Raw genomic sequence first — 13,743 nt, forward strand, 5'->3', positions numbered from 1 at the left:
TTAAAAAAAAAATATTTTTCTGTTTAGGTTAAATTAGGTTCTGTTTGATTTATCATAAAGGAAACAAAATCACCCAAACAACACAAAAAAACCTTCAAACTCATTGCTATTGGATGAGAACAACTCAAAACTAACCCTCTGGTTTCCAAGGTTTAAATTACACAGCAAGAAACTGTCCCTTTTCCTGGCTTGGAGCCACTAGTGGTTTTGAAACCACTAGAGGCCACTAGTGGCTTTGAAATACCAGAGGCATGGCCTTTGGGTTAACAGTGCATGCAGCTCCCTAGGATCAAGCCACCAAGAGTGCTTTCATTATAAGGGAATTAGACTGTATTTGACTTTCAAGTTTAAGCATGGTGCATCAGAATCATTCCAGTGGTTAAAGCAAAGAATTGCTGACTTCTAGAGCTTCTGATACAGTAGGTATGTGAAAGGACTTAGAATTTCTAACAAGCTTCCTATTAATGCAGATGGTATAGGGAGTTCAGTAGGGAGCAGAAGTATTTCTGCTTAGATTATATGGGACCCAGCCGGTGTTTCTGGATGTTGTATATAGGATTTCTATGAGTCTGATATTTAGTACACTGTGTGCATTCAGTTGGGAAAATGAAAAACTCTTACATGTGAATTTGTTTCCTCATAGCATGGCAACCTTAGGGTAATTTGGACTTTTTAAAATTATAGGTCTGGATCCTCAAAACTTGTGTTTCGGTGGAAAGGAAATAGCAGAGACGTGGACTTGGTTTTGATGCTTTATCATCTTGTAGACACAAAACACCTTGAACACACTGCTGAGGATACAGAACTGACTCAGCTGACCTTCCAGCAGGTTTTTGTGGCTTTAAATTGCACAGGAAGAGAGTGCCCACCTTTCTCTTGTGTAGCCATTAGTGGAACTGCCAGAGAGGCGACACCTTTGGGTTAGCAGTGCACCTCCCTACAGATTATGCCACCAGAGCTCCCTCTGCAGATAGAAGGGTAAGGGGATTCGAACAGTACTTAATAGTTGACATTATGGAAGAAAGTAACAGAGAAATAGAAAACTGTCTCATGGCGTACATATGGTATGCTTGTTATTGTGTGCCATCAAGTAGATTTTGACTCATAACCTGCCCCATAGGTGTCCAAGGGTGTAATCTTTATGGGAGCTGGTTTCTTTTCCTCCCACAGGTGCCACTCACTGGTGAGTTTAAGCCTCCAGCCTTTTGTGGCAGGTGAGCACTCAAACATTGTGGCAGTGTGATGCAGCTACATTGTATGCCTACTTTACTATATATTTCCAGATTTGGCAATTTCCCGTCTGAAAACTGGATGCTGTAGCAAAAGGAAATGTAGTAACTGAGGTATGAGCTAATAAATGTTTTTGCCAGTTAGGAATATTGTACCAAGAGAGAATTTTAGGCCCCCTCTTTTATTAATAATAATTGAAATATCCTGAGATATAAATAAGGAGCTGTGTGATATACATTGTTACATGTTGGCCTGTTAACCAGGAAGGGTCAGTGGTGCAAATCCACCAGTTGCTTCCTGAGAGGACTAGGGGCAGTCTCCTTCGATAAAAATGTACAGCCCTGGGAACTTATGAAGGGTCATTCTGGATCAGGATCAGCTCAGTGAAAGTGAGGTGTTGTCTTTTTTTAGATTTGATTTATAAATTAAAAACATTTGATTTCCATTTAAAAATTGGAACCCATAATGGCATTCCATAATGGATTAAGAGTTGGTTGGCTGGCTCTGGCTGACATTTACAAACCCACTGTCCAGTCTCTGTGAAAAGGCTAAGCACTCTATTCTCAAAGATGTATCACCTTGTGAGTAGTTACACTCTTTTACAGGATCATTGTCGGTAGGAATTGAGTCAGTGGCATTGAGTTTTGCAAGTTAGAAGTGAAAAGCACATCTTAATGATTTAGTTTCCTAGTTATTAAACCCCACCTGGGTTTTTTAATATGTATGTGTGTGTGTGGGGGGTCAAATTAGATCTGATTGGTACAGGAGGAGACTGCCCCTCCTTATCCAGCAGAGAATCTGATTTGAAACACATACCTCTGGGATTGCAGTGCAGCTTCTTGCCACTAGGCCAACATAGCTTCCTCCCTATCTGGTTTGTTTTTTTGTGTCCGTCCCGTCCCCCCCCCAAATCTGGTTTTAAAATTAAACTTAATTGTTGATCTTTAGGATGTTCTGAGGTCATGAAGTGTAGGATACATTCCTGCCAGATTAGGTGGGGGAAATAGGCTTTATGTAAAATTCAGCTGGAGGGTAAAATGAATTGTGTGAAATAGTTCCCCTAAGAATAAAATTGGATGTTTTCATCAACATATAATAGTCTAAAAGTTCTCTTGATTTCAGAGATTAATAAAATATTTGTTTCTGTTTAGGGTAGAATATAAACAGAAAATAGATAGTTTGACCTCCTCCCCATCCCACACCTAAAGAAACCAGACAGACACCTTTTAAAGAAAACAAGCAACAGAACTCGCTATGAGTCTTACTTTTCAAATGGTTTCTGTGACTGTGTATCTTTTATCAGAATTTTACTTTGTATTTTGTTTCCCTTAAATAAAACTCCTTGACCTTGCAACAGACTCATTGTTGAGCCTCCAGCAGGTTTCTAGGAGCTGTAAATTTAAGGGAAGAGCTTGTCTATCTTTGCCCCTACGAGGCGCTGGTGGATTTGAATTACCAGAGTGGGCATCACCTTTGGGTTAGCGGTGCTGCTCCCTACACACTAGGCATCCAGAGCTCCCTCATGTTTCTTTAGTAAATGGGATGATTATTACTAAGGGCAAGGAATGTAATATGGTTGTGATGTATTGGGTTCCTTTGATTCTCCTTCCCTTTGAATTTAGATTATTTACTCTTGTCTCCTTATAGCAATAACCAGTTTCTTGAATCTGCTGCCTTACTAAAATAGCCTGCCTTTTGGGTCTTATCTGATAGATAGTAACCTGGGAAACCACCACTGTTTTTATTTTAGGGAAAAAAAAATAATCATGACCTTAATCCAGGGCTCTCATTTCTGAGAAGATAAAGCTCCATATACTGCCTGTAGGGGGAATGGTAGACTTGAAAGTATTTCATAATTGTTCAGGAATAATGAGTAATAGATGAGGTACAGTAAAGACCTTGTCCCTTTACTTCAGGAAAAAAATATATTGTTTACATTAATTCTTACAGAGGGATAAAAAGTTACAAGCTTATGATATACATGGCTACAGTTGTTTTCCTTAGCTTTCACACTTATTTCCCCTTTTCTGAGGTGGGAGCTCTGATGCTACTGTCAGTTGTGTTGGGTTGCTAACCAGAAGTTAGGGGTTCAAGTCCACCAGCTTTTGCATGAGAGAAAGCTATGGAAGTCTGGTTCTTTAAAGATTGCCCTTGGAAGCCCTGTGGATCAGTTGATGTTGTGTTTTATAGGGTCATGCAAAGCACTTGACAGCATTGGATTTGTTTTGGTGTTACCTTTTTCTGATGATACTAGATTACAAGTTTGCTTCTTTGTTTCTATTAATAAGATTTCAAACTCACTTTAACTGCCACAGAGTTCATGCTCATACACAGCCTTCCATTTAAGTTTCTGGACTATAAATTGTAATGGGAGGATACTGACCATCATTCTCCAGAAGAGCTACTAGAGCATTTGAACTACTGGAGGCACAGCCTTAGAGGAGCGGTGAAACACCCTAGGGATTGTAGCATTCCTTATAGAATTTAGTGAATACAAACTTGTGAGGTTCTAACTTGTAGCCCTCACCCGGCTATGTGGAAACTGTCTGTTTCCCTTACTGGATGACTGACTACCTTTTGAGCAACTGGAAGAATAAATGATATCCTGCCATTAGCTTACAATATTTGCAGTAATTTCATAGATATGGAGTGAATTCATTGCTGCATAAAAGCCTTTCAGACATGTAACGACACAGTACATCTGTGATTCCATAAGTTACTGTAGCATTCAGAAATTTTGATTGGAGATTGGGGAATGAGATGTAGTGAATGCAGTAGCTTCTCACTATATGTGTATCTCATGTCTCTACAATAGATGGACAACAGTATGTGTTTTGATAGTTCCAGTATTTTACTTGTTTGTGGTATACTTCAAATTAAATTTTATTAGCATTGTATTCTGTGACTCATTGGCAGCATTCTATCTCCTGTATCTCTTGAGTGTTGTTGTGTTATTTCTATATTTCATTAAATTACTGTGAAGTACATCATGGGTATCAAATGTAGCAAAACCAATGCTAGTGATAGTAAAAGCAAAAAGAAATACTGATTTAGAAGTGAAACAGCTATAACAAAGCTGGGGAAAAATATCACTGAGTGCTATTATTCTTTTTTTTTTTAAAGTTATTTTATTACTGTGTGTGTGTGGGTGTGTGTACACACACACCCTCAAATCAGATCTGACAGGTACAGGAGGAGATTTTTCCCTCCTTTTCCAGTAGAGCATCTGGTGGATTCGAACTGCATACCTCTGGGATTGCAGTGCAGCTTCTTGCCACTAGGCCACCAGAGCTAGCCTGAATGCTATTACTCTTTAGTCATGTTTGCACAAAGTTCATGTCACACAATGCCCTTTTCACAGAGTGTCTTGGACCTAATGTGATGCATGACTATCTTATAATTAATTTTTTAGCTCACTGTTAAAGATTGTGATGCTCTAATATATTAACCAACTGAAGTATATATTAAAAAGTCTAGCTTAAGCGAAAATTGAGATAAATGTGAAAGATTGTGTTCTGTCATTTTTTTCCCTATAATTATATTTTATTTTCATAAACATTTACAGAGATTTTGGGTTTCCATTCATTCATTGTTGCACTGTTCTCTCTACCCTCCTCCCAGTTTGTTCTTGTCCAAATGCCACAGTGCTTGTCAAAGCCAGTTCTGATTAATCTTCTTTGTCAGTGTGTCCTTTGCCATTCCCTATCACTCCTCCCTGAGAGAAACTTCACCCTGAGTCATAAGGAAAAGGGGATGGCGTATTCTCTTAGCTACTTCCTGCTGAAAAGGGACGCTGTGGGTTTCAGGGTGAAGATCTTCTCTCACTACTCTAAAGGGCCCCTTTGGCAGTAGGAAACACATAGACTATTATGGAGATTGATTTTGGAATTTAGATGCAATCTTATTGATTGTGCTTGGCCGTACATGTTCATATCCTTGAAGATGTATCATGGGGGTGTTGGGGATGTTCTGTCATTTTGGTTTATCTACAATATGGGTATGTGTGCTTATGTGAATTTTTTTTTATATATAAATAGGGCAAACTTGATGATTACCAGGAACGAATGAACAAAGGGGAAAGGCTCAATCAAGATCAACTGGTAAAGATGCTGTACTTTTATTACTTAACTTTCTGGTCATGATTTTAAATAATAAAATTAATTTGGCTATACTTTCAGTAAAATTAGCTTCTGTTTTATGTCATTTTAGGATGCAGTATCTAAGTACCAGGAAGTCACAAATAACTTGGAATTTGCAAAAGAATTACAGAGGAGTTTCATGTCATTAAGTCAGGATGTAAGTAAAAGATGAAATATATGCTTATGCAGTATTAAAAATTTAAGTTAGGGGGAAGCTTTGTTTCTTCGCTTTATTATCATAAACTTTGGATCTCGGTAAATTAGAGTTAGACTCTGTTGTATCTAAGATACCCTTCCTTTCTTTTCTATTTAAAGCTTAAGTTTTAACACCCGAAAGATGGGTTGAAATTATTTTTCAATTGGTTTTTATTTTATCTTACTTTTTTATAACATTAATTATAATTGATGAATCTTATTTATTACAATATCTTCTCAAATCCTTGCTACTTGCCTGAAAGAGATAGGATTTTAGATGTAGCAAAGATAATTACAATAAGGATCTTACTGGTTTAAAAAATTATCCATGCATGTTTAAGATGATGGAACATTTATTTTCCATGTACTCATTTATGTCATGACTAGAATGCCATTAGCTATCAGAAAATAAAAAGATTTCTTTCTATAATTGGTGTACCATTGTTTTCTTGAGGAATTTTCAGGGATTTGAAAAACTTGTGCACACACATCGTACTTCATTAACTCTTGGTCTGACAAAGTGATGGTTTTTCTCCATAACACCTTTTGATAACAACAAAAGCCTTTGAGAATACGAGGCAGATTTGCGACAGTGTCGTAATTTATTGAAAATTAATGGACTTCTTAAGGTTATTGATACATGTAGTTGACTTGATTGTATTGAGCAAATAAATTTCTTTTCAAGGAAAAGCAAGAATGTCAGTTTAAATTCCAAGGTTTACCTAGTCCAAGCAATGATATTTTAATTGATTACTTCATATGCTTGTGGAAGTTGGACAGTCAACAAGGAAGACCAAAGAATTGATGCCTTTGAATTGTGGCTTTGCAGAGGATTATTGAATGCCATGGACTGCCAAAAGAACCTATCTGTCTTGGAGGAAGTGCAACTCCGGGGTATTTCTTGAGGGAAAGATGATGAATTGTCTTCTCATTTTTAAGTGCATAGTCCAGATGGGAGGGGCAGCAAAGATGAGAAAGATCTTGTTGTGATGGATTGACACAGATTATTTGCAAGGCTCAGATTTGGCTGAAATAGTGAAGGATAAGGTTTGAGGTTATCTTAGGATAGGACAAGGTTTTAGTCTCTTTAGAGTCATTGTAGATATGATAGCACCTAAGAAGAGAGATTGAAATAAGGACTATAATCATCAGCTTAAGTATATCAGAGATGATGAAGATGGCCCAAGATAGGGTAGGGTTTAGATTAATTGTTTTTATAGGGTCACTGTGAGTCATAGGTGGCATTAGTACCACATAACCAACTTTGAGCAACTGACTTTGAGTGATACTAGCATTGAACTAGAAAGTTGATTCTGATTTGGTAAAATCTGGGAGAAAGATGAGTAATCTCCTAGGTGGGATTATGCCTCTGAAAACTTTCCGGAGGGTTTGCTATGAGTTGGTTTTTACTTGACAGCACATAATAGCAACAACAACTTTGAGAATGGCTAGCATGTAACCTAGAGAGTTTTTTTCTGATTGGGCATATAATGAATAAACACAATCATTATATGACATAGAATACAGGGTTTAGGCATTATAATGATGAAAGAGGAGTAGATTTAAATCTTGATGCTATTATGCAACAATAAATGTTTTTTTTTTAAGTGAAAGGGTGCATAGGAAGAAAATGTGTGACAGTGAATGAATGAAAATCTAACTTTTCTGTAATATTTAGTTAAAAATCCCAATTAAAAAAAAAACTTCTAATAAATTGTATGACTTGAAGTTGCTTTATTTCTGTTTTCTAATCTGTGAAGTGGTGATAGTAATAGTACTTCCCTTGTAAGATTTTGCTTGAAACAGTTTTGATGTTTTATTAATGTGTTTTAAGCCCTTAATGTTATCATTACTTACCATATTTGATTAAAGATGGAAAACTTTGATGCTTTGCCTGAAAATGGAGAAAAGGAAATTTAATTTACATTCAGGTAGGGATTTGTTCCACTTATCAAATTAGGTCAGAGCCTCAGGCTTGATGAACTCTTTTTTTTCCTTTTTTAAAGATATGGGTCATAGGAAGCAAGATTATCTAATTCTATTGCCACTCTCCCTGTATATGAAATTACTGTACATCGTTTGCCTTTGTTTTATCACCACCATAATTCCAGCAGCTTTTCTCTGTATCTTTAAACTTTACTTGGCAGTTCTCTTAATTAACTCCTGTTAATCTCGGCAAGACTTTCTTTAGTGAAATACTTTTTGGTTGGTTTCTGCATTCAAGAACTTCTCCCTAGCTCCAGTTATTTAACATACTTAATTTTTTTTCTTTTCCTTCAACATTTTATTGTGCTTTAGTGAAAATTTACGTAATAAATACATTTTCTCAATCAAATCAGTTGTTCTTAAAATTGGTTAAAATCCTTGAAATGTGTTGTCATTACTATTATTTACTCTCTAGGTTCTCCATTTCCATTTGGCAAGTTTCATTGTCCCTTGTCTTTTCATTTTTGGTTTGGGGCACATTTCACACTTTATATGATTGATTGCATCTTTGTCCTTCTTTCCTCCTCCTAATCCCCCCCCGGAAAAAAAAACCCCACAAAATCCCAAAAACACTGTACTTTCTTTTTCTCCCTGTCTTTTGTATTTCTGCCTCTGGTCGTGTAAAAGCTTCCTTTCCGACTTTTATTCCACCATTCTCACTCCAAGGCACAGAGAGCTTATTATTTTAAGGGTACATGTCACTTTGTTTGAAAGCCTAATTCATCTTAGAGTAAATTTATCTTCTGCTCGACATGCATGTTCCTCACTTACTATTTATTGCTATAATGTAGTTTGTTCTGCTAACCTCTCTAGAGCTCTGGTGGCCTAGTGGTTAAGGAGTTGTGCTTCCAACCCAAAGCTGGGCAGCTTGAATTCACTAGCTGCTAGTTGGGTGACCTTGTTCCTTGGTATTGAAAATCAACCAGAGGATCTGCTATGATTCAGTGGCAATGAGTTGAGTTGAACCTCTGTATTACGATAGTAGATTTTTGGGATAGTAGCCATTGTAATTTTCCTCAGATTTAGATCCTTCCCAGTTCTCTCTTTAGTATAGTCTTCACATATCCCTATTTTTATTTTCACGGTTACACTTGACCCTAATGAGGAAGGAGGAGAGAAGTATTTTCAATGTGGCTGATGGTTTCCCTTTTGCCTTTTCAGGGAAGAAAAATAATAAGTGGAAAAAATAGATCCCTACTTAATTTTAGTTTTATGTATCTTGTGCTGCCTCCCTTTTTTTTGTCTGTCAGCATGCCATTTGTCATAAAAAAGGAATCAGTTTTATTAATTGTTGAAATATGTTTATAATAGCTATATTATATAGGAAATATATATGATATATGAAAAATTTAGTGGAGTGTTGGGTTTTAGAATATCGTTGAGAGTCAACCATGACTACTTCAGTTAAAACATTAGACCATTTTCCATAGGTGGAGATAGTGCACATAAGATTTTGTTGTGGTTTTATTTCTTTTCAGTACCTAGTGAATATTTCTCTCCTTTACAATCCTTTTATCCTGCTAGAAGATTTAAAAGTTTAGTTAACACGAAGAATAAAGGAAAAAAAAATAAAAGTTAACATGTTGCCGCAGATGATGGCTATAGTGGAAAAAAAAGTGTTTCTAAGCACCATTGTCAATTTAAAAGTGTGCGGCAACATGTTAAGAAACTAGAGAAAAGAATATGAATTCCCATTTTCCATGCCTATTTATTTTATGGTATCCCATATCTGCTTGATTGTTTTTTAAAAGAAGACCCCAAAGTAATGTTGTTGTGGGGTTTTTTTTCTGCAACATTTAAGCAATAAAATACTTTCATGGGAAAAGTGTTCTGTATTGACAACAACTTAAAATCATCAGACATGCTTTAAAACTTTTTGTGCATAGTTCAGGAAAATCATCTTATGTATAAAAGCCATTTCTGACTCAGTAAATCTGTCTTATTTTTACTTTATGTGAAATTAAACTAAAGTTTTCATAAAATCACTTGAGTGTCTTACAGAATGTCTTTCCTCCACCTGCCTCAGATCCAGAAAACAATAAAGAAGACAGCCCGTCGGGAGCAGCTTATGAGAGAAGAAGCAGAACAGAAACGCTTAAAAACTGTGCTTGAGCTGCAATATGTTTTGGACAAATTGGGAGATGATGAAGTTCGAACTGACTTGAAACAAGGTTTGAATGGAGTGCCGATTCTGTCTGAAGAGGAGCTGTCATTGTTGGATGACTTCTACAAGTTAGTAGACCCTGAACGGGACATGAGCTTGAGGTAAAGGATATTTGGTAATAGAAATTTATAAATGCACCCCTAGGCTGACAGCTGACAAGTGTAACTAATTAGTTCTTTAATTATTTTGTAAGATTGAATGAGCAGTATGAACATGCCTCTGTTCACCTCTGGGACTTACTGGAAGGGAAGGAAAAATCTGTTTGTGGAACAACCTGTGAGTATGATTGAAATTTTGATTTTGTAACTAAGAATCTTGGTTTTCTTCCCTAAAATTTGTTTATAAATTTATGTTTGCACTTTGATTTTTTCACTTTTACTCTTTCCCCCACATATCTGTACGCTGTTTGAAAATCAAAACACTTGAGAAGGAAGAATAAGAAAATAGATGAGTTATGTGAAAGGAAAAGCAATATAATTAATGTTATGAGATGTCTGATTGATTGAAAGAAAAATCAAATGAGATGTCTGATTGATTGAAAGAAAAATCAATGATTAATGAACTTTTATTCAAATAAATACTAAAAAGCGAAGGAAAAGTATTAAACAAAACAGTGAAACTCACCAACAATGAACCTAAGAAAGCTGGAAACTTTGAAGAACTTAGAAACCTGTTAGGTAAAGAAATCTTCACTTTTTACTTACAATAATACAGAACTATTTTGCACCCATTAAAGATGGAAAAAATTAAGATCTGGAGAAACAAAGCCTTTTTTCCACATTTGGCTCTACAAGGTTCACTGAGTATTCTGCTTCCATTGTACAAATTTGCACCTATAAACTTCCTGAATGAAACAATTTTCCTGAAGTTGTTATCAAGGTGATTCAGACTAATGGTGTTCACATGTATCTGAGTCAGATGTGCTCCATGATGTTTTTAGTGGTGGGTTTTTAAAAATCACTTTATGCTATTTTTTTCTGGGGCACTTGATATAACCTCCAACCTTTTAAAAAAGTGGGTTATTGGTAAAACTCTGATTGCCTTAATGATTTTTGTACTTTTTATACTTTTGAAGGCCTTTTAGTTTTTCTAAATTTTAGAGCTCTGATACCTAATCTAATATTTTGTGTTAGAACTCTGTATGCAGCTTTATGATGTTTGATTGAAACAAAAAATGTCTGGATTATAAAGGCTTGGTAATTTCTTAACCAATGAACAATTTGTGGATCCCAAGATGCACATGGTGCCTCTGAGTTACTAACTTGAGAACAGATAATAATATTCAGTAGATGGGGAATTTTTCTTTCCTGTAGTAAATTGGAACAGCTCTGGTGGGTTATGTGTTGAACTTTTAATGAAGGGATTGGCAATTTAAACTTAACCACTCAAGTCCTTGGTAGAAAGATTGAGGCACTCTCCTCCAGTTAATGAAGATTTACATCCTGGGGAACTATTCTGTCCTACAGGGTGACAAAGTCAGAACTGACTGGATGGTTGTGGGATGTTTTGGTAGTAAATCAGAGATCAGGTTTATGTCTTGGCCTGTTAAGGTTTAATTAGGGAAGCAGATTTTGGGATAAGGTTTAATTAGGGAAGCAGATTTTGGGATATGTTAAAATGGAGGGAGGGGACCCAAACCAAAAAACAACAAACCTTTTTCACTTACATTTAGATTGAAAGGAAGTTAAATTAGATTGTAAGCTTTAACAAAACTCATCATTTAGAATATTTAAAGAAATGAGCACGTCATACATGAAATGCTACAAAGATTTTTTAAAATTTAATTATGTTTCATAACTTTTTAGATTTCAGTTTTCCTTAGTGTTTTATAAAATAGGTACCATTTGAATGAAGTTTGACTGGAAAGTAATTTTTGGATGAATAAGCTCTTAAGCTCAAAACATGTAGTCCAAATCAATAGTGATCAGATTTTATGGACATTAAAGTAATAAGGGATAAACCTTTAAGCTTATTTTAGGGTTCGTATGTGTGTGTGTATGGTTCTTTTTTTACCTAATCTTGTCCCTCCATTTTAGAATTGTGATATTTTTATAGCTAATGGAAAGGCTCTAATGTACACACATATAAGGAGACTTCTACCTACTTCTTAAAGGGGAACTGTCCCCAACAGTAATATCCATGGTACTAAACAAATAGCTACATGATCAGACATGCCACCCAGTATGCTCCTGCACCTTGTTTCTACAAAACATTGGGTACAGTGTTCGTTGCAAATTGACTCACAGACTTTTACTCAGAGTTGTGGGATTATGTAGAGCAATAACTTGGGGGGTATGAGGCAAAGAATATCCCACAATGCAAGTCCAGGTTTTGTCCAGCAGTCTCAAACCAGAATAATAAGGCACAATTCGTCATTTAGCTCAGACAGCTTATCAAGTGAAAGTCTTACGTTCCATTTAGCAGCACAAATAAACTTCTGGTTTCTTCAGTTGTCCAGCAAACCTTAGAGCATTTACAAGCCAACTGTTCATTCAAATCATCCACTGAGCAAAACTTTTTGAACTATGGCTCCACCTCCAAGGTTGCTCTGGTTACACCTTGCCATGGTTATTTTACAGCAATGCCACTGTCTCTTCACCCTCTCTCCACCACTGTTGCTGACAATGGCTTCACAGTTTCCCCACATTGTAGGAAGCACTGGTCTCTCACCTTTTGATGATTTGCGAGACAAGGGGCTAACATGGTAGCTAGAAAAGTTTTCAATGTTTCTGACACCTAATACAAATACTTGTCACTATTTCCTTTTGATATTTCATGCATAAATTTTTGAGGGGGGGGAAGTTATTGTTAGAAATGAGATAAGCTTCAGAAGCTATTTGAGGATTGTTTTATTAATCACATATTTTTCAAGTTTGTAAAATAATTCATACTTTTTTTTTAAAGATAAAACTCTGAAGGAAATTGTTGAGCGTGTTTTCCAGTCAAACTATTTCGACAGTACCCACAACCATCAAAATGGGTTATGTGAGGAAGAGGAAGCAGCCTCAGCACCTACAGTTGAAGACCAGGTAGCTGAAACTGGTGAGTACTTAGATATAAGCTTTATTTTAGAGGCCTGGTTTTAGTTTCCTTTTCCACAATTTACACTTATACAATAGCTTCTGTAGTTATTACATATATACAGTTAGGTATTTAAAGAAAGTACGGCAAAGGTTTTTGTTTTTGTTCAGACATTTCTCTAGGTTGTATAGCCCTGGTGTACAAGTTGCCGTACCGCGGTCACTTTTGGTTGCTGTGAGGCTGAACACTGACACTGATATGTCCAGTGCGTTAACTGTTGGCTACCCAATGCAGACAGAGTGGGGTGGAGCTCCCTGATTAAAACAAGCTTGGGAGGAGGAATGGCATCCACTTCCATAATAGCTTGCCTCTGGAAACCCTATGAACCTGGAGAGAGGATAAAAGGCAACCAAGCGTCAAGGACTCTCCTTCATCGGGTCGCTATGAGTCGCCTGTGACTCGACGGCACTTAACAACAACAACATCATCATGACAAAATAATTAATGCAACATAAAAAATATTAACATTCTCTTAGTGGTATTGATCACTGGTATAAACTACCCACTAAGTGCTGCTCTTGAGTACATGCAAAGGACAGTTGTTGAAAGGCATTTCCAAAGGATTTGTGAGGGACATTCACTGACTTAGTAGGTCTTTCTCATGTTAGGGTATGAAGTGAATAGTTTGGGGGAAATCTTTAATTGTAAATCTTCACACTTCACACCAGTAACATATACATAGGCATTTACTATTTTTATGACACCTCTTCCATGGAATAAAATTTGAAAGTATAATAATGAGAGCATATGTCTTGTAAAAACAGATTGTAGAATTACACTGCTCTTAACCAATTTTGACCTCATCCTCTAATTAGCTGGGTAACTGGATAAATTACCAAACTATTTTATGCTTGGAGATAATGGAATCTTTTGCCCTAGGATTGTTGTGCAGAACCTCCTAAGCCAGTTTAAAGATAATATAATAGATTCGACATGTCTGTATCTTGT

General features: G+C 36.3%; 1 protein-coding gene across 1 annotated transcript in view; it reads left to right on the forward strand.

The window, feature by feature from the left end:
* Window positions 1-13,743, forward strand: part of CAPRIN1 (cell cycle associated protein 1) — a 41,977-nt gene that overhangs the window by 13,208 nt on the left and 15,026 nt on the right. The window contains exons 3-7 of the mRNA XM_006883743.1: window positions 5,268-5,330; window positions 5,440-5,526; window positions 9,577-9,815; window positions 9,908-9,990; window positions 12,619-12,756. Coding sequence (XP_006883805.1) covers window positions 5,268-5,330; window positions 5,440-5,526; window positions 9,577-9,815; window positions 9,908-9,990; window positions 12,619-12,756 — 610 coding nt within the window. The remainder of the gene's footprint in view (window positions 1-5,267; window positions 5,331-5,439; window positions 5,527-9,576; window positions 9,816-9,907; window positions 9,991-12,618; window positions 12,757-13,743) is intronic.

The sequence above is a fragment of the Elephantulus edwardii genome, unplaced genomic scaffold (genome assembly GCF_000299155.1).
Source record: "Elephantulus edwardii isolate Elephantulus edwardi_28Jun2011 unplaced genomic scaffold, EleEdw1.0 scaffold00029, whole genome shotgun sequence".
Classification (NCBI taxonomy): Eukaryota; Metazoa; Chordata; class Mammalia; order Macroscelidea; family Macroscelididae; genus Elephantulus; species Elephantulus edwardii.